This window comes from Heptranchias perlo, chromosome 18 (assembly GCF_035084215.1).
Source record: "Heptranchias perlo isolate sHepPer1 chromosome 18, sHepPer1.hap1, whole genome shotgun sequence".
NCBI classification, from domain to species: domain Eukaryota; kingdom Metazoa; phylum Chordata; class Chondrichthyes; order Hexanchiformes; family Hexanchidae; genus Heptranchias; species Heptranchias perlo.
The window spans coordinates 887,402-905,747 of NC_090342.1; the positions used below are offsets into that span (position 1 = coordinate 887,402).

Genomic DNA, 18,346 nt, shown 5'->3' on the forward strand with positions numbered 1-18,346 from the left:
TTTCAAAACTCCAGAGAATACAACCCCAATTTGTGTAATCTCTCCTCGTAACTTAACCCTTGAAGTCCGGGTATCATTCTAGTAAATTTACGCTGCACTCCCTCCAAGGCCGATATGTCCTTCCGAAGGTGCGGTGCCCAGAACTGCTCACAGTACTCCAGGTGCGGTCTAACCAGGGTTTTGTGTAGCTGCAGCATAACTTCTGCCCCCTTGTACTCTAGTCCTCTGGATATAAAGGCCAGCATTCCATTAGCCTTATTGATTATTTTCTGCACCTGTTCATGACACTTCAATGATCTATGTACCTGAACCCCTAAGTCCCTTTGGACATCCACTGTTTTTAACTTTTTACCATTTAGAAAGTACCCTGTTCTATCCTTTTTTGATCCAAAGTGGATGACCTCACATTTGTCTACATTGAATTCCATTTGCCACAGTTTTGCCCATTCACCTAATCTATCATTATCCCTTTGTAATTTTATGTTTTCATCTACACTGCTTACAATGCCACCAATCTTTATGTCATCGGCAAACTTAGATATGAGACTTTCTATGCCTTCATCTAAGTCGTTAATAAATATTGTGAATAATTGAGGCCCAAGACAGATCCCTGCGGGACTCCACTAGTCACATCCTGCCAATGTGAGTATCTTCCCATTATCCCTACTCTCTGTCGCCTTTCGCTCAGCCAACTTCCTAACCAAGTCCGTACTTTTCCCTCGATTCCATGGGCTTCTATCTTAGCTAACAGTCTCTTATGTGGGACCTTATCAAATGCCTTCTGGAAGTCCATATAAATAACATCCATTGACATTCCCCTGTCCACTACTTTAGTCACGTCTTCAAAAAATTCAATCAGGTTTGTCAGGCACGACCTACCTTTCACAAATCCGTGCTGGCTCTCTCTGATTAACTGAAAATTCTCGAGGTGTTCAGTCACCCTATCCTTAATTATAGACTCCAGCATTTTCCCCACAACAGATGTTAGGCTAACTGGTCTATAATTCCCTGGTTTCCCTCTCTCTCCTTTCTTAAAAAGCGGAGTGACATGTGCAATTTTCCAATCCAGAGGGACAGTTCTTGAATCTGGAGAACTTTGAAAGATTATAGTTAGGGCATCCGCAATGTGCTCACCCGACTTCCTTTAAAACCCTGGGATGGAAACCATCTGGTCCTGGGGATTTGTCACTCTTTAGTGCTATTATTTTCTTCATTACTGTTGCTTTACTTATGTTAATTTTATCGAGTCCCTGTCCCTGATTCAATATAAGTTTTCTTGGGATTTCCGGCATGCTATCCTCTTTTTCGACTGTAAATACTGACGCAAAGTAATCGTTCAACATGTCTGCCATTTCCCCATTGTCAATGACAATATCCCCACTTTCAGTTTTTAAGGGGCCAACACTGCTCCTGACCACCCTCTTTTTCCTAATATAACTATAAAAGTTTTTCGTATTGGTTTTGATATCCCTTGCAAGTTTCTTTTCATACTCTCTTTTGTAGCTCTTACTATCTGTTTTGTGACCCTTTGTTGATCTTTGTATCTTTCCCATTTGCCAGGATCTGTGCCATTTTTTGCCTTTTTGTATGCCCTTTCCTTATGTCTTATACTGTCCCTTACCTCTTTAGTTGTCCATGGCTTTTTTTTTGGCAAGTAGAGTTCTTGCCCCTCAGGGGTATAAACCGATTCTGTATCACGTTAAATGTTTCTTTAAACATTTCCCACTGATCATCAGTCGTTTTACCCATTAACAGATTTGCCCAGTTTACTGTGGACAGTCTCTGTCTCATCCCATTGAAGTCGGCCTTGCCCAAGTCTAGAATCTTAGCAGCTGATTCACTTTTTTCCCTTTCAAACACTACATTGAACTTGATCATGTTATGATCGCTATTGGGTAGATGTTCACGCACAGTTAAGCCGTTAACTAAATCTGGTTCATTACTCATGACTAAATCTAGTATGGCTTGCCCCCTTGTTGCCTCTAGGACATACTGCTGTAGAAAACTATCCCGGACACACTCAAGAAATTCACTACCTTTCTGACAGTTGCTAGTCTGCTTTTCCCAATCTATGTGAAGGTTAAAGTCCCCCATTAAGACCACTATGCCTTTCTTGCATGCTTGTCTAATCTCTGCATTTATACAATCTAGCACTTCAGAGCTGCTGCCAGGGCTCCGATACACAACTCCCACTATAGTCTTAGATCCTTTCCTATTTCTCAATTCAACCCATAAGGTCTCTGTTGGCTGCTTACCTCTCGTTCTATCCCCCTTTATCATTGAAATGATTTCATCTCTAATCATTAAGGCTACTCCTCCTCCTCTTCCATTTTCCCTATCTCCCTTGTAGACCTTATAACCCGGTATATTTAGTTCCCAACCCTGACCATCCTGCAGCCATGTCTCAGTAATAGCTATCATGTCATACCCTCCAATTTGAATTTGAACCTGTAGTTCATTTAATTTACTCCTTCTGCTCCGTGCATTTGTGTATAGAACTCTTAGTTGGGCCACACACCCTAGCCTGACCTTCAGCTTTGCTCCTGGGTTAATTGCCTTACGCCTTCTAGTTTCCACTTTATCTGTAGTGCCTAAAGTACACTTTCTTTCTGCTGCTCTATGCTTTTCCCTTTCACTTGTTCTTGAACAACTGGTTGTACTATTTGTATTGTAAATTTCCCTGGTTCTTCCCCTCTCTTGCTGCTCTCAACTTTACTCCCTTCTGACTCCCCGCTCAGGTTCCCATCCCCCTGCCACTCTAGTTTAAACCTTCCCCAACAGCACTAGCAAACACCCCCGCGAGGACATTGGTCCCGGTCCTGCTCGGGTGTAACCCGTCCCGCTTGTACAGGTCCCACCTTCCCCAGAACCGGTCCCAATGTCCCAGGAATCTAAATCCCTCCCTCCTACACCATCCCTGCAGCCACGCATTCATCCTGTCTATTCTCCTGTTCCTATACTCACTATAGACAGGTTAAGTGAGTGGGTAAGAAGATGGCAGGTGGAGTATAATGTGGGGAAATGTGAGGTTATTCACTTTGGTGGGAAGAATAGAAAAACAGAATATTTTTTAAATGGTGAGAAACTATTAAATGTTGGTGTCCAGAGAGACTTGGGTGTCCTCGTACAAGAAACACAAAAAGTTAGCATGCAGATACAGGAAGCAATTGGGAAAGCAAATGGTATGTTGGCCTTTATTGCAAGGGGGTTGGAGTACAAGAATAAGGAAGTCTTACTACAATTGTACAGGGCTGAGACCTCACCTGGAGTACTGTGTACAGTTTTGTTCTCCTTATGTAAGGAAGGATATACTCGCCTTAGAGGCGGTGCAACGAAAGTTCACTAGATTGATTCCTGGGATGAGGGGGTTGTCCTATGAGGAGAGATTGAGTAGAATGGGCCTGTACTCTCTGGAGTTTAGAAGAATGAGAGGTGATCTCACTGAAACATATAAGATTCTGAGGGGGCTCGACAGGGTAGATGCCGAGAGGTTGTTTCCCTTGCCTGGAGAGTCTAGAACCAGGGGGCATAGTCTCAGAATAAGGGATCGGCCATTTAAGACTAAGATGAGGAGGAATTTCTTCACTCAGAAGGTTGTGAATCTTTGGAAATCTCCACCCTAAAGGGCCGTATATGTTGAGTCGTTGAGTTTATTCAAGGCTGAGATCGATAGATTTTTGGACTCTCGGGTAATCAAGGGACATGGGGATCGGGCAGGAAAGTGGAGCTACTCCTGTTCTTATTTCTTACATTATTATTTCTGTGATGTGATTAACTCCTCTCTCTCCCGCAGTACGAGTGCTGTGGTGTGGATAATTCCACTGACTGGGAACCAGTTTTGGGCGTTAACTCGGTCCCTGACTCTTGCTGTGAAGAGTACAGCAAAGGATGTGGGCAGCACACCCCCAGCAAGTGGTTTGTGGCGGTAGGTGCATGGTTTTACAGGAGACCACTACCTGATTGAAATTTTCATCATTCTGTGAGGCAGAGATGGTAACAGCTGGTTTTTGTGTTTTAGGGTTGCTATGATAAGATTGTGATGTTGGTTGAGCAGCAAACAGTCGTTCTTGGCACTGTTGCGATGAGCATCGTGGTGATACAGGTAAAGACCTTCATAAAAATGGCAATCGGCAGCCACGAGACCTTTAGCATCCGTCTCCGAGACCAACTGGACTCCCACACATCAGACTGTGACCTCTATCAAATCTCCCCTTAACCTTCTCTGCTCTAAGGAGAACAATCCCAGCTTCTCCAGTCTCTCCACAAAACTGAAGTTCCTCATCCCTGGAACCATTCCAGTAAATCTCTTCTGCACCCTCTCTAAGGCCTTGACATTCTGCGTGGAGAAGCTGGGATTGTTTTCCTTAGAGCAGAGAGGGTTAAGGGGAGATTTGATCGAGGTGTTTAAAATCATGAAGGGTTTTGACAATGTAAATAAGGAGAAACTGTTTCCAGTGGCAGAAGGGTCGGTAACCAGGGGACACAGATTTAAGGTAATTGGCAAAAGAACCAGAGGGGAGATGAGGAGAAATTTTTCACACAGCGAGTTGTTATGATCGGGAATGCACTTCCTGAAAAGGGAGTAAGCAGATTCAGTGGTAACTTTCAAAGGGGAATTGGATAAATACTTGATCGGGATTAATTTGCAGGGCTACGGGGAAAGAGCAGGGGATTGGGACGAATTGGATAACTCTTTCAAAGAGCTGGCGCAGGCACGATGGGCCAAATGGCCTCCTTCTGTGCTGTATGATTCTATAATTCTATGATTCACACTTGTTCCAAGTTTTGACAACTCTTTACATAAAGAAAAACCTCTTGACATCTAACATAGTCCTCCACTTGTCCCCTCGTTTTCCCCAACCCGTCCAACTCTAGTTGAATTCACTAGATTCTGGAAAGGTCCCAGCGGATTGGAAAACCCAAACGTAACACCCCCATTCAAGAAGAGAGTGAGACAGAAAGCAGGTAACTATAGACCAGTTAGCCTAATATCTGTCATTGGGAAAATGCTAGAATCCATTATTAAGGAAGTAGTAGCAGGACATTTGGAGACTCATAATACAATCAAGGAGAGTCAACATGGTTTTATGAAGGGGAAATAGTGTCTGACAAATTTATTGGAGTTCTTTGAGGAAGTAACGGGTAGGGTGGATAAAGGGGAACCAATGGATGCAGTATAGTTGGATTTCCAAAAGGCATTCGATAAGGTGCCACATAAAAGATTACTGCACAAGATAAGAGCTCATGGTGTTGGGGGTAATATACTGGCATGGATAGAGGATTGGCTAACTAACAGAAAACAAAGAGTCGGGATAAAAGGGTCATTTTCAAAATGGCAATCTGTAACTGGTGGGGTGCCCCAGGGCTCAGTGCTGGGGCCTCAACTAATTACAATGTATATCAATGACTTGGATGAAGGAACAGAGAATGTCTTGTGGCCAAATTTGCTGATGATACAAAGATAGGTGGAAAAGCAAGTTGTGATGAGGACACAAAGTGTCTGCAAAGGGATATTGACAGGTTAAGCGAATGGGCAAAAATTTAGCAGATGGAATATAATGTGGGAAAATGTGAAGTCGTCCACTTTGGGAGGAAAAATAAAAAAGCAAAATATTATTTGAGTGGAGAAATACTACAAAATGCTGCGGTACAGGGGGATCTGGGTGTCCTCGTACATGAAACACAAAAAGTCAACATACAGGTGCAGCAGGTAATCCGGAAGGCAAACGGAATATTGGCCTTTATTTCTAGGGGGATGGAGTATAAAAGCAGGGAAGTCATGCTCCAACTGTACAGGGTGTTGGTGAGACCACACCTGGAGTACTGCGTACAGTTCTGGTGCCCTTATTTAAGGAAGGACATACTTGCATTGGAGGCAGTTCAGAGAAGGTTCACTAGGTTGATTCCGGGTATGGAAGGGTTGTCTTATGAGGAAAGATTGAACAGGTTGGGTCTCTACTCATTGGAGTTTAGAAGAATGAGAGGAGATCTTATTGAAACATACAAGATTCTGAGGGGACTCGATAGGGTAGATGCTGAGAGGATGTTACCCCTCATGGGGGAATCTAAAACTAGGGGGCATAGTCTCAGAATAAGGGGTCGCCCGTTTAAGACGGAAATGAGGAGGAATTTCTTCTCCCAGAGGGTCGTGGATCTTTGGAATTCTTTACCCCAAAAAGCTGTGGAGGCTGAGTCATTGAATACATTCAAGGCTGAGTTAGACAAATTTTTGATCAGCGAGGGAGTCAAAGGATATGGGGAAAGGGCGGGAAAGTGGAGTTGAGGTAAAATCAGATCAGCCATGATCTCATTGAATGGTGGAGCAGGCTCGAGGGGCCGAATGGCCTACTCCTGCTCCTATCTCTTATGGTCTTATTATGGTCTATAGTCTGCCCACACAGACACAACCTCGTCCCTTCATCATTTTAAACACCTCCATTAAATCGCCCCAAAACCTACACTATTCTCGATAACCATTTTCAATTCTAAACGCACTGCCTAATCTGCAAACCAAATACCCTAAATATCACCATTCAGCAAATGCCCAGTCTGCCCTGCTCCTTAGACTCATTTTCTCTCTCTCTCGACTTGCGTTCTTTTCCTCGAGCTGTCTCCTTGCAGTGTGTGCTGTTCCTACTTGGTCTGGGATGTATCGACATTGTGTGGTTTCATTGACAAATATAAAATCCTTGGAGGGCTTGACAGGGTAGATGCTGAGAGGCTGTTTCCCCTGACTGGAGAGTCTAGAACTAGGGGCATAGTCTCAGGATAAGGGTCGGCCATTTAAGGCTGAGATGAGGAAAACATTTTTTACTGAGGATTGTGAATCTTTGGAATTCTCTACCCCAGAGGGCTGTGAATGCTGAGTCGCGAAATATACTCAAGACCAAGATCGATAGATTTTTGGTCACTAAGGGAATCAAGGGATATGGGGATCGGGCGGGAAAGTGGAGTTGAGGTCGAAGATCAGCCATGATCTGATTGAATGGCGAAGCAGGCTCGAGGGGCCGAATGGCCTACTCCTGCTCCTATTTCTTATGTTTTCTCAGCTGATCAGTTCTGTTTTGTTCTATTCCAGATTCTTGGTATGGCTTTCTCTATGACTTTGTTCCATCAAATCTCCAGAAGTGGTAAAAAGTACAAAGCGTAATATTGGTATCGGGCGATGAGTTGAGGTCCTCACGATACTACAAAGCATTCTTCAGACAACTCAAAGCTTTGCCATCCAGGCACAATTCTAGTCATCCTCTGCACTTGGAAACCTGCTCCTTGCACAGTTCAGGAGTGACGATTCTTTATCTTTTGCCAAAGAAATCCAAACCATTAAACATCATTAAGACTCTGCGATCACTCGCCTGCACATGGTGACATTCCCCGTTGGTCCAGCGATGGCCCAAATGTAGGATTTGCTGCAGCACTGACCCTGAACTAACCTCCTCCCCCAGCCCCCAACCCTGACAAACGTGTCCAGCAGTTACAGTGTGAGTTTAGCTCACATCTGGGCATTAGACCAGTCAGTATCTTGTTGGCAAAGGAGTGCCCTTCAATTCCCTTTGAAGTGGATTCCAAAGTTACTCTGGTGTCTTAGAGCACAGACAGCACCAGTTCAGTTTGATTACCCAATGTGTGTGTGCTCCTGCTCTCTGTAACGCCAGGAAAGTGGATTAATTTTTTTGCATGACAATTCCAAAAGCAGATGGTGTTACAAACGTACCTCTTGAGTTGTGCTAATTGGGCGTTTGTTCTAATCCAGTGGTGGGTGGGAGAGTGTCTCAGGACATTGCCCTGACTGTCCGAGGTGCACTCCCAGCACAAGACACTCCCCGCTGGGAGCGGCTGCTCAAAGAATCTCTCCGTCAGAAGAGCAAACATTTTACTCCTTTGCCCAAATACGTTAAAAAAAAAAGGGAATCCTCTGGTTGGGGAATTTCGGTCAGTAACTGCCCATTGCAGGTGCCTAGTAACCAACTGGTTCCGTCTGAGTGACCAATAGTGTCTCACTAATCTGTTCAAAGTATGATAGAAAAAATAGCCTATTATCTGTGTTGCTGCAACTCACTCTGAACAGTTCCACACAAGTTGCAGAGAGAATCCTACTGTGGGGGCCCAGCTGCTTCATTTAAAGAGCCAGACGTGGGGTCTGACCATCAGCATGTATTCACTTACTCTTTGCAAATACAAATGAAAGATTTTTTTTAAATGTAGATTAGGAAATGTATCTTTTAAGTAAATGACAGAGCGTTTTTGTACTGTTTGAACTTTTTATATGGGCTTTTTCTGCTTTAGCTTCACTGTGTGATCTTTAAAAGTCAAAATTCTCGGGTGAGTGAAGGCAGTGTGCTGACAGTTCAGTGATGATATTTGTTTGTTGTGACGATGTTCAGAAGTGACAACTGATGATGATCACAGCAAACTTGTCCATCAGTCTCGACACATTTTAGGCAAGATAGTGAAGATTGAGAGTGAAGGTAACGGCTGGATTTGTATGAAGTTGGCGGGTTGTGAATAATCTGTCAGCTGGTTTTAGCAATTCAACGTCTGAATGCCTAACCTCTCTAGTGCAGTAACACAGACCAGTTAGTTCAACAACTAGTCACACAGTTTGTAACTAGTTGGGGTGGCAGTAAAACTAAGCAGCAAGATTAGTTAACATTTTTATTTTTGATGTATTACAAGCCTTGAACGGTTACATTGTGACTTTGAATAGTGTAAAGCTGGCTGCTACTAACCTCGTGCTTTGTACACTTGACATCAGAAAAGTATAAATTGCACTGATACCACCTGGAATACTCTCAGTGAGAAGATAAATTGCTGATGGCTGAACTGTTAACACTCCCAAATAAGGCAAAATTGTGAATCTTTTTAGAGATGCTCGAGGACTGAAAATCATTTTCTAGACACAATAATCAAAGGCGGTGAATACAGTGTGTTCAGAATAAAATGTAAGAATTCTAACAAAAAGCTCAAAGGGATTTGTCTTCAGGTTGAGAAATTCTGGTCAGTGAGTGGAGAGATCGCCTGTGACATTGACCTGTGTCCAGCTGCAGTGCAGAGCTGGAGGGGAACAGCTGGAGGACGTCTAACCATATTCTCAGATACTTCAGAGAAATAACTCAGGTCCGTTCAGACTTTACCAGACCAAGACTTTATTAAATGAAGATACAGGGATGAAATGAAATGTAGCAAAATTTTTAACTTGGGACATTTTTAGCCAAAGGGAATGGAAGCCAATTGGCCCCCGTGATGGTGAAATATTATTGCCACAAGAAGTAGCTTGTGTGATTCTAAATTAAACAGGTCTCACCGTGGAATGGGAATCCTGGCCCCATTTGTGGGGTTGACAGAATGACGTTAATGTAACACCTTATAAAAGTGCCAGAGCATTTCCTGTTAGAAGAAATTCTTCATAGAAAAGGCACTCAGGGATTTTAAAATATGCAATGTGAGGGTTTTTAGTTAAAAGGGTGTTTAAGGAACAAAGATGGACATTTTATGTTTAGTGTTAGATTTTTCCCTCTGACCCTCTCCTCATCCCTAACCTCTCCTCTTACCCTCATCTCCCCTCATCGCTCCTCTCCTGAAGTCAGTCATTTGCTAGGTCACAGGTCAATAGCAGATGGCAGGGCCACCCTGGGATACCTGTCTGTAGCTCACCCAATGCGCCAGATGTGAGCTGCTGATGTTCCTGAGACACTGTGTGCACCTTACCAGGTGAATCAACCTCACATCTGGAGCAGGACCAGCTCAGGAAAAAGTTTAAATCTCGATCTTAGTGCTCATGATGAGCTGAGGTGGGGTGGGGGCTAGGGTGGAGGAGGGGGTGGAGGAGGGGGATGGGGAGAGGTGGAGGAGGGGGTGGGGGGATGGGGAGAGAGGTGAAGGAGGGGGTGGGGAGGTGAGAGCAGTGTTGTAGGGGGTGGGGGGATGGAGGGGGGAGAGGGATGGGGAGGGGAGAGGGGTGATGGAGGCGATGAGGGGGGAGAGGGGTCACCTAATTCAGAAGCTTGTTGAGGTTTACTGTCACTTTACTGCATCGTTTCTTTCTATTGTTGATGTGACAGTAATGACCTGAAGTGGCCTTCTGAGGGCTGGCAGGTAGTCTGGGCAGCCCCAGGAATCACCTGCTTCCTGTCCCCCGGTCAGTGCGTGTCTGGTGAGCCCCTCAGACAAATGCCTCCTTGTGATCCTCACACATATTTGGTGCCTGGGCCTTTAGCACTTTGGGTGTTTCCCATTGGCATTGCTGAGTGGGTGTGGCCTCGGAGGCACCGTCACAGTTCAGTCGTCAGCCCCTGTTTTTCAGCGGGCTGTTTGACTAAGGAATTTCTCACATTCTCATCAACTGCCTTCAACCAGAGTCCAAACATGCACTTTCCAGCGGAGATTGCTGGATCGTGAGAGAGTGGGCACATCGGCCAATTTGCCTCTCCCGAGCTGAAGACTCCTCCTGCTGCCCACCTTTCCCAGGCTCAAATCCAGATGTGATCCTGGAATCTCCCTGAGCATCAGGCAGCGAACCTACACTGTCATTGGAGAGACCTCAGGTATTTTACAAAATGAAATTTCTTTTTGGTGTGTTTGTTGAGAATTAAAATCTTTTAGTTGAACCTGAATTGCCTTCAGTGAGTTTACATTTCAATAGAACTTCTGTCCCTTTCACATTTCATTTTACCGTCATAACTCCATGGCACTCATTCCCAGACTTCCCTGTCAGACTCACAAACACACCTCCGGGTTGAATTTGCTGCTTTTTTCTGGCCTGTCCTGCCCAGAAGGTTGTTTTACAACTGCTTGATCATGGAAAGACCTGATTGAATTAAAATTGGCTGATTTAAACCCATTGTACACGTGGTGCCCGTTCACCAGTGAGCTTACACGTGGTGCCCGTTCACCAGTGAGCTTACACGTGGTGCCCGTTCACCAGTGAGCTTACACGTGCTGCCCGTTCACCAGTGAGCTTACACGTGGTGCGAATTCACCAGTGAGCTTACACGTGGTGCGAATTCACCAGTGAGCTTACACGTGGTGCCCGTTCACCAGTGAGCTTACACGTGGTGCGAATTCACCAGTGAGCTTACACGTGGTGCCCGTTCACCAGTGAGTTTACACGTGCTGCCCGTTCACCAGTGAGCTTACACGTGCTGCCCGTTCACCAGTGAGCTTACACGTGGTGCGAATTCACCAGTGAGCTTACACGTGGTGCCCGTTCACCAGTGAGCTTACACGTGCTGCCCGTTCACCAGTGAGCTTACACGTGGTGCCCGTTCACCAGTGAGCTTACACGTGGTGCCCGTTCATCAGTGAGCTTACACGTGCTGCCCGTTCACCAGTGAGCTTACACGTGCTGCCCGTTCACCAGTGAGCTTACACGTGGTGCCCGTTCACCAGTGAGCCTACACGTGCTGCCCGTTCACCAGTGAGCTTACACGTGCTGCCCGTTCACCAGTGAGCTTACACGTGGTGCGAATTCACCAGTGAGTTTACACGTGGTGCCCGTTCACCAGTGAGTTGTATGGTTTACACAAGTCCCCACCCTTGCAGTTAACGCCAACAACTTGTTTCCTTAAAGACTGGATCCTCTAACCCACGACTATCAACACAAGCTGTTGTGTCCTGACCGCCTGCTGCTGTTCCTTGGCCCGTGTCTCACACATGCCCCATGGGTGAGGGCTCACCCTTGAAAACTCTTCAGTGTAAAACGTAGAGGGAGTGCAGAGGCTTTGATTATTAAAGGACTTCTACTTGACTTGTTTCGGGCTCGTACATAATTCATGTTTAAACCAAGGAGAGAGGGATGGAAGTCAGTGTTTACTTTGTTGGAAAAGGGACCATAAAATGCTTCAATGTCAGGAGTTCAAAGTAACTTTAATGCTTCAGATAAGAGGTGATGTAGTGGGGGGGCTCGGACCCTGTTCGCTGCTCCAGGGGATTGAGTGTTAACCGAGAGATCGGGAGAGATTCTAACTCACGAGTCCCTCCTGTTTCCCTCTGATAATTGAGTGGGGGTCATGGGCTGGGGGATGAGTGCAGTTTGTGGTTTAAAGATCACACAGTGGTTTCCCCACACGCTGTTTCATTGTAATATTAGCAGATTTTTGATCGATTACCATCCTCTGCTTTACACGGACTTCTTTCCTTTTCTGTATATGATGTGGCTTTTGACATTGATGCTTTTATTTTATAGCATGTTTTAAATTCATTCATAATCTAGAAATGTTAATAAGCATTGTAGGAAATTATGAAAATGCTACATTTATTTATATAGCATTTGGCTACAGTTTAACAATCTTTTTAATGGTTTTAAAATACGAGATGGTGAATTTCAATACAACCTCCTGTGTGTATTTTACACTGACTGTTTTATAACCCGGAGCTTGTGTGAGTTTGTTCAGTATTTGCAGGTTTTAATGCTTCAAACCAGCTGGGAACTTTCAACTTACAAAGAATATAAAACCTTCCGTGCTCCAGACATGAAGTTGCTTTGAGCAAAGGCCATGGATCAGTGATTATCACATGTGTGTAAAGGATGTCACATTGTCAGTATTGAAAGTTAATTAAAGCATTTAGACCATGAGTTTGAACCCATCTGTAAATGGTTTTTAAAAACAAACCCTGCAGTTTTATGTTAAATAATTCTATTGATGTTTGTAATTCTTGTTGTACTAACTAGCAGAAGATTATGTCGAGTTACCAAATACCCCAAACCCCTGATGATATAACTGCAGATCGGCAGTCTGTAAATTGGAAAATCACTCCGTCAGATTTCAGATTAATTCCTTTTAGTTTTACTTTGCTGTTTAATCTGGATTTGTTCACGTGATCATTTAACACATCCTCACTGGGTAATGCAATTTAAATAATCTGGGTATTTAAATAATCACCGATTATAATCTGCCCTGGGGGAGGGGCTTCACAGGGTCACATGTCGCATCTTCACTCAAAAGTTTAAAACTTAAACTATCCTCACAACACGTGACCCAAAATCAATGAGTAACTTTCAGAACAGCCCCACGTGATGCAGGGACCGTATGGCGGGCCCCTTTAAGGGCAGGTGGTCGCGGGCCCCTTTAAGGGCAGGTGGTCGCGGGCCCCTTTAAGGGCAGGTGGTCGCGGGCCCCTTTAAGGGCAGGTGGTCGCGGGCCCCTTTAAGGGCAGGTGGTCGCGGGCCCCTTTAAGGGCAGGTGGTCGCGGTTGGGTTTTTTTTCTGTTCCTCCAATCGTTTCTTCTGATCCATGTGACCCACTCGCTCCAAAATCAGACCCAGTTTCTAATTTACTGCCACAAACAGGTGGACACACCAACCTGCTCACACTCACTCACACCTGCTCACACTCGCTCACACCTGCTCACACTCACTCACCTGCTCACACTCACTCACACCTGCTCACACAGGAAGAAATTACTTGAATTTATATCGCACTTTTCACGACCTTGGGATGTCCCAAGCCGCTTTTACAGCCAATGAATCAGTTTTGAAATGTAGTCACTGTTGTAATTGAGGAAACGCAGCAACCAATCCGCACACAGATATTTTACCCAATAATGACCAGATAACCTGATGTTGGTTGAGGGATAAACATTGGCCCAGGACACCGGGAGAACTCGCCTGCTCTTCGTCAGATAGTGTCATGGGATCTTTTACATCCACCCAAGAGGGCAGACAGAGCCTCGATTTAACATCTCATCCAAAAGAACCACCGACAGCACGGCGCTCCCTCGGTACCGACCCTCCGGCAGCGCGGCGCTCCCTCGGTACCGACCCTCCGGCAGCGCGGCGCTCGCTCGGTACCGACCCTCCGGCAGCGCGGCGCTCCCTCGGTACCGACCCTCCGGCAGCGCGGCGCTCGCTCGGTACCGACCCTCCGGCAGCGCGGCGCTCCCTCGGTACCGACCCTCCGGCAGCGCGGCGCTCGCTCGGTACCGACCCTCCGGCAGCGCGGCGCTCCCTCGGTACCGACCCTCCGGCAGCGCGGCGCTCGCTCGGTAACGACCCTCCGGCAGCGCGGCGCTCGCTCGGTACCGACCCTCCGGCAGCGCGGCGCTCCCTCGGTACCGACCCTCCGGCAGCGCGGCGCTCGCTCGGTACCGACCCTCCGGCAGCGCGGCGCTCCCTCGGTACCGTCCCTCCGGCAGCGCGGCGATCCCTCGGTACCGTCCCTCCGGCAGCGCGGCGCTCCCTCGGTACCGACCCTCCGGCAGCGCGGCGCTCCCTCGGTACCGACCCTCCGGCAGCGCGGCGCTCGCTCGGTACCGACCCTCCGGCAGCGCGGCGCTCCCTCAGCACTGTACCGGGAGTGCCAGCCTGGATTTTGTGCTGAAGTCTCTGGACTGGGACTTGAACCAATGACCTTCTGACCCAGAGCCACGAGTGCTGCCACCGAGCAACGGCTGACACATAACGTACAGACTCACACACACTCTCACACAGATGGACGCACATACACTCACGCATACAGACTCATACACACACGCAGACACTCTCACTCATACACACGCACTCATTCACATATTTAGGCGACCACACTCGCACACTCACGTGCACACACTCGCACACTTGCACATACACACACCTCATGCACTTTGGTCTCAGATCTGTCAACTGAAAAAGCTGACAGTTACACTGTGGGCAGTCACAGAACTGTACCCATCTCTCAGGACTAAGGCTGCACTGTGTAAAACCCCACTGTACATAAAGATAGTGTATAGTGTTGGACCATAACACTGTACAAATCGCCTGTGATATCGGTGAGTATGATGCCAGCAGCCCAGAGTTATACTGCCAGCTATGCATCACTGAGGATCGAGCAGCTCAGTCACAAAGGAACTCTACGGATGCTGCTTGGCCACATCGCTGAATGTTAGCCCAATGATTTCCTTCTCTAAACATAGAAAAGAATGTTTATAAAGTGCCCAAGAGGGCAAGAAAGACATAGTAATAAAGTGTGTTATTTTGTCTCTGTCATGTCCCAAAGTGCTGACAATTACTTTGAAGTGCACTCATTGTAATGTACGCAAACGGCAGCCATTTTGTGCAGAGCAATGAACTAACTGAGAAGTTGATCTGTGTTTGGTGGCGAGGGAGAAATGATGGAAGATGATGCACTGGGACCTTCAACAACAAGCTTAAGAAGCAGGACCTCAGTTTTAATATCTCATCCGAAAGATGGCACCTCCTTCAGTGTAGCGCTCCCTCAGTACTGACCCTCCGACAGGGCGGCGCTCCCTCAGTACTGACCCTCCGACAGGGCGGCGCTCCCTCAGTACCGACCCTCCGACAGGGCGGCGCTCCCTCAGTACCGACCCTCCGACAGGGCGGCGCTCCCTCAGTACCGACCCTCCGACAGTGCGGCGCTCCCTCAGTACCGACCCTCCGACAGTGCGGCGCTCCCTCAGTACCGACCCTCCGACAGTGCGGCGCTCCCTCAGTACCGACCCTCCGACAGTGCGGCGCTCCTTCAGTACCGACCCTCCGACAGTGCGGCGCTCCCTCAGTACCGACCCTCCGACAGTGCGGCGCTCCCTCAGTACCGACCCCCCGACAGGGCGGCGCTCCCTCAGTACGGACCCTCCGACAGTGCGGCGCTCCCTCAGTACCGACCCCCCGACAGGGCAGCGCTCCCTCAGTACGGACCCTCCGACAGGGCAGCGCTCCCTCAGTACTGACCCTCTGACAGTGCGGCGAAAGTTGTATTTTGGCATGTGATTGAGTTTTTGTGTGCTTCGAGTTGACACAGAAATGGATTTATTTTAGATACAAGTTTGTACTAGAAAGTTAAAGGCTTAAAGATGTTGCTGGCATGAGAAGCCGAAATAATAAAATGAGATTATGGGATGTTTGCACCTGTTATTGCTTCTCACCAGGAATAAACAGCCTGGGTCCTTGGGCTGCAATAAATTCATCGCTGACAGCATCTCCTTCCTGTTAGTCAATCAGCTCCTAATGTGCCATTCCACCCAGGCTCTGTTCACAGAATGTTCCTTCTGTGCAAATACCTATTTCAGCCTTTGTACAGATTATTTTTATTTAGAATTAGACAAATAAAATGTATAGAAATGGAAAGTTGTTACTTGTGCCTGTTATTACGAAAGTGATGTGGTCCCGAACAAATGATTTATGTTCAATGTGTGAAACTGGAACACAAAACAGGGAGCGGTCTTTTCTGGACTAATGGAATCGTGGTTTGAGAGAGAAGAGTTCATAGAATTTAACAGCACCAGAGGATATGGGGATCCCTTCATTCCCTGAGAGTCCAAAAATCCATCGATCTCAGCCTTGAAAATACTCAACGACTCAGCATCCACAGCCCTCTGGGGTAGAGAATTCCAAAGATTCACAACCCTCAATGAAGAAATTCCTCCTCATCTCAGTGGCCGACATCTTATCCTGAGATTATGCCCCTCGTTCTAGACTCTCCGGCCAGGGGAAACAGCCTCTCAGCCTCTACCCTGTCGAGCCCTCTCAGAATCTTGTATGTTTCAATAAGATCACCTCTCATTCTTCTAAACTCCAGAGAGTATAGGCCCATTCTACTCAACCTCTCCTCATTGGACAACCCTCTCATCCCAGGAATTAATCTAGTGAACCTTCGTTGCACCGCCTCTAAGGCAAGTCTATCCTTCCTTAGATAAGGAGACCAAAACTGTACACAGTACTCCAGGTGAGGTCTCACCAAAACCCTGTACAATTGTAGTAAGACTTCCTTACTCTTGTACTCCAACCCCCCTTGCAATAAAGGCCAACATGCCATTTGCCTTCCTAATTGCTTGCTGTACCTGCATGCTAACTTTCTGTGTTTCATGTACAAGGACACACAAATCCCTCTGAATAGCAACATTTCTTCGCCTCTCACCTTTTAAAAAATATTCTGTTTTTCTATTCTTCCTACCAAAGTGAATAACCTCACATTTCCCCACATTATACTCCATCTGCCACCTTCTTGCCCACTCACTTAACCTGTCTATATCCCTTTGCAGACTCTTTGTGTCCTCCTTACAGCTTACTTTACCACCTAGCTTTGTATCGTCAGCAAACTTGGATACATTACACTCGGTCCCTTCATCCAAGTATTTGATATATAATGTCAAAAAATTCGAATAGATTTGTCAAACAAACACGATTTCCCTTTCATAAAACCATGTTGACTCTGCCTAATCATATTATGATTTTCTAAGTGCCCTGTTACTCCGTCCTTAATAATAGATTCTAGCATTTTCCCTACTAAAAATATCAGGATAACTGGCCTGTAGTTCCCTGTTTTCTCTCTCCCTCCTTTCTTGAACAGCGGGGTTACATTTGCTGCCTTCCAATCCACTGGGACCGTTCTCGAATCTGGGGAATTTTGGAAGATCAAAACCAATGCATCCACTATCTGTGCAGCCGCCTCTTTTAGAACCCTCGGATGTCGGCCATCAGGCCCAGGGGATTTGTCGACGTTTAGTCCCATTAATTTCTCCAGTACTTTTTCTTTACTAATCTTAATTACTTTAAGTTCCTCACTCTCATTGGACTCTTTGATCCCCACTATTTCTGATATGTTTTTATGTCTTCTTCAGGTGGGAGCTGCTGCTGGCTTCGTGTATCTGGAATGATCACATGCAGCAGATGGTGACACTCGGGAGGCTGAACCGCTCTTGGATCACAAGACCCAGGAAATGGTCACCCCACAGGCAGTGAGCTGGTGAGGAGGGGCAGTGAGTGACCATCCATCAGGTGAGGAGGGTCAGTGAGTGACCGTCCATCGGGTGAGGAGGGGCAGTGAGTGACCGTCCATCGGGTGAGGAGGGGCAGTGAGTGACCACCCATCGGGTGAGGAGGGGCAGTGAGTGACCGCCCATCGGGTGAGGAGAGGCAGTGAGTGACCGTCCATCAGGTGAGGAGAGGCAGTGAGTGACCGTCCATCGGGTGAGGAGGGGCAGTGAGTGACCATCCATCGGCTGAGGAGGGGCAGCGAATGACCGCCCATTGGATAAGGGGGGGGGTCAGTGAGTGACCATCCATTGGGTAAGGGGGGGTCAGTGAGTGACCATCCATTGGGTAAGGGGGGGTCAGTGAGTGACCATCCATTGGGTAAGGGGGGGGTCAGTGAGTGACCAACCATCAAGTGAGGAGGGTCAGTGAGTGACCGTCCATCGGATGAGGGGGGCAGAGGGTGACCGTCCATTGGGTGAGGGGGCAGAGGGTGACCGTCCATTGGGTGAGGGGGCAGAGGGTGACCGTCCATTGGGTGGGCGCTGGATTACGGGGGTTGGGGATTTGGGGGCCAGATGTGCCCACAGACAGTAATTTGAGCCTCTATTTGAAAAGGCTTTTTCTTTGCTTTATCTTATTTCAAATAATTAAACGGTG

General features: G+C 46.9%; 1 protein-coding gene and 1 long non-coding RNA gene across 6 annotated transcripts in view; one reads left to right on the top strand and one right to left on the bottom strand.

The window, feature by feature from the left end:
• LOC137334484 (tetraspanin-9-like) overlaps positions 1-8,254 on the top strand; it is a 227,390-nt gene extending 219,136 nt beyond the window's left edge. For all 5 annotated transcript variants that reach the window (XM_067999183.1, XM_067999184.1, XM_067999186.1 and 2 more), the window contains 3 exons: positions 3,794-3,925; positions 4,019-4,102; positions 7,079-8,254. In XM_067999183.1, the coding sequence (XP_067855284.1) occupies positions 3,794-3,925; positions 4,019-4,102; positions 7,079-7,150 (288 nt within the window). In that variant the 3' untranslated portion in view covers positions 7,151-8,254. The remainder of the gene's footprint in view (positions 1-3,793; positions 3,926-4,018; positions 4,103-7,078) is intronic.
• Positions 8,255-12,232: 3,978 nt separating this feature from the next.
• Positions 12,233-13,980, bottom strand: LOC137334485 (uncharacterized). Its single transcript, XR_010966163.1, has 2 exons — positions 13,361-13,980; positions 12,233-13,322 (listed from the first exon to the last, which is right to left on the bottom strand). It is a non-coding gene; the product is annotated as an uncharacterized lncRNA (long non-coding RNA).
• Between the last annotated feature and the right edge of the window lie 4,366 nt (positions 13,981-18,346).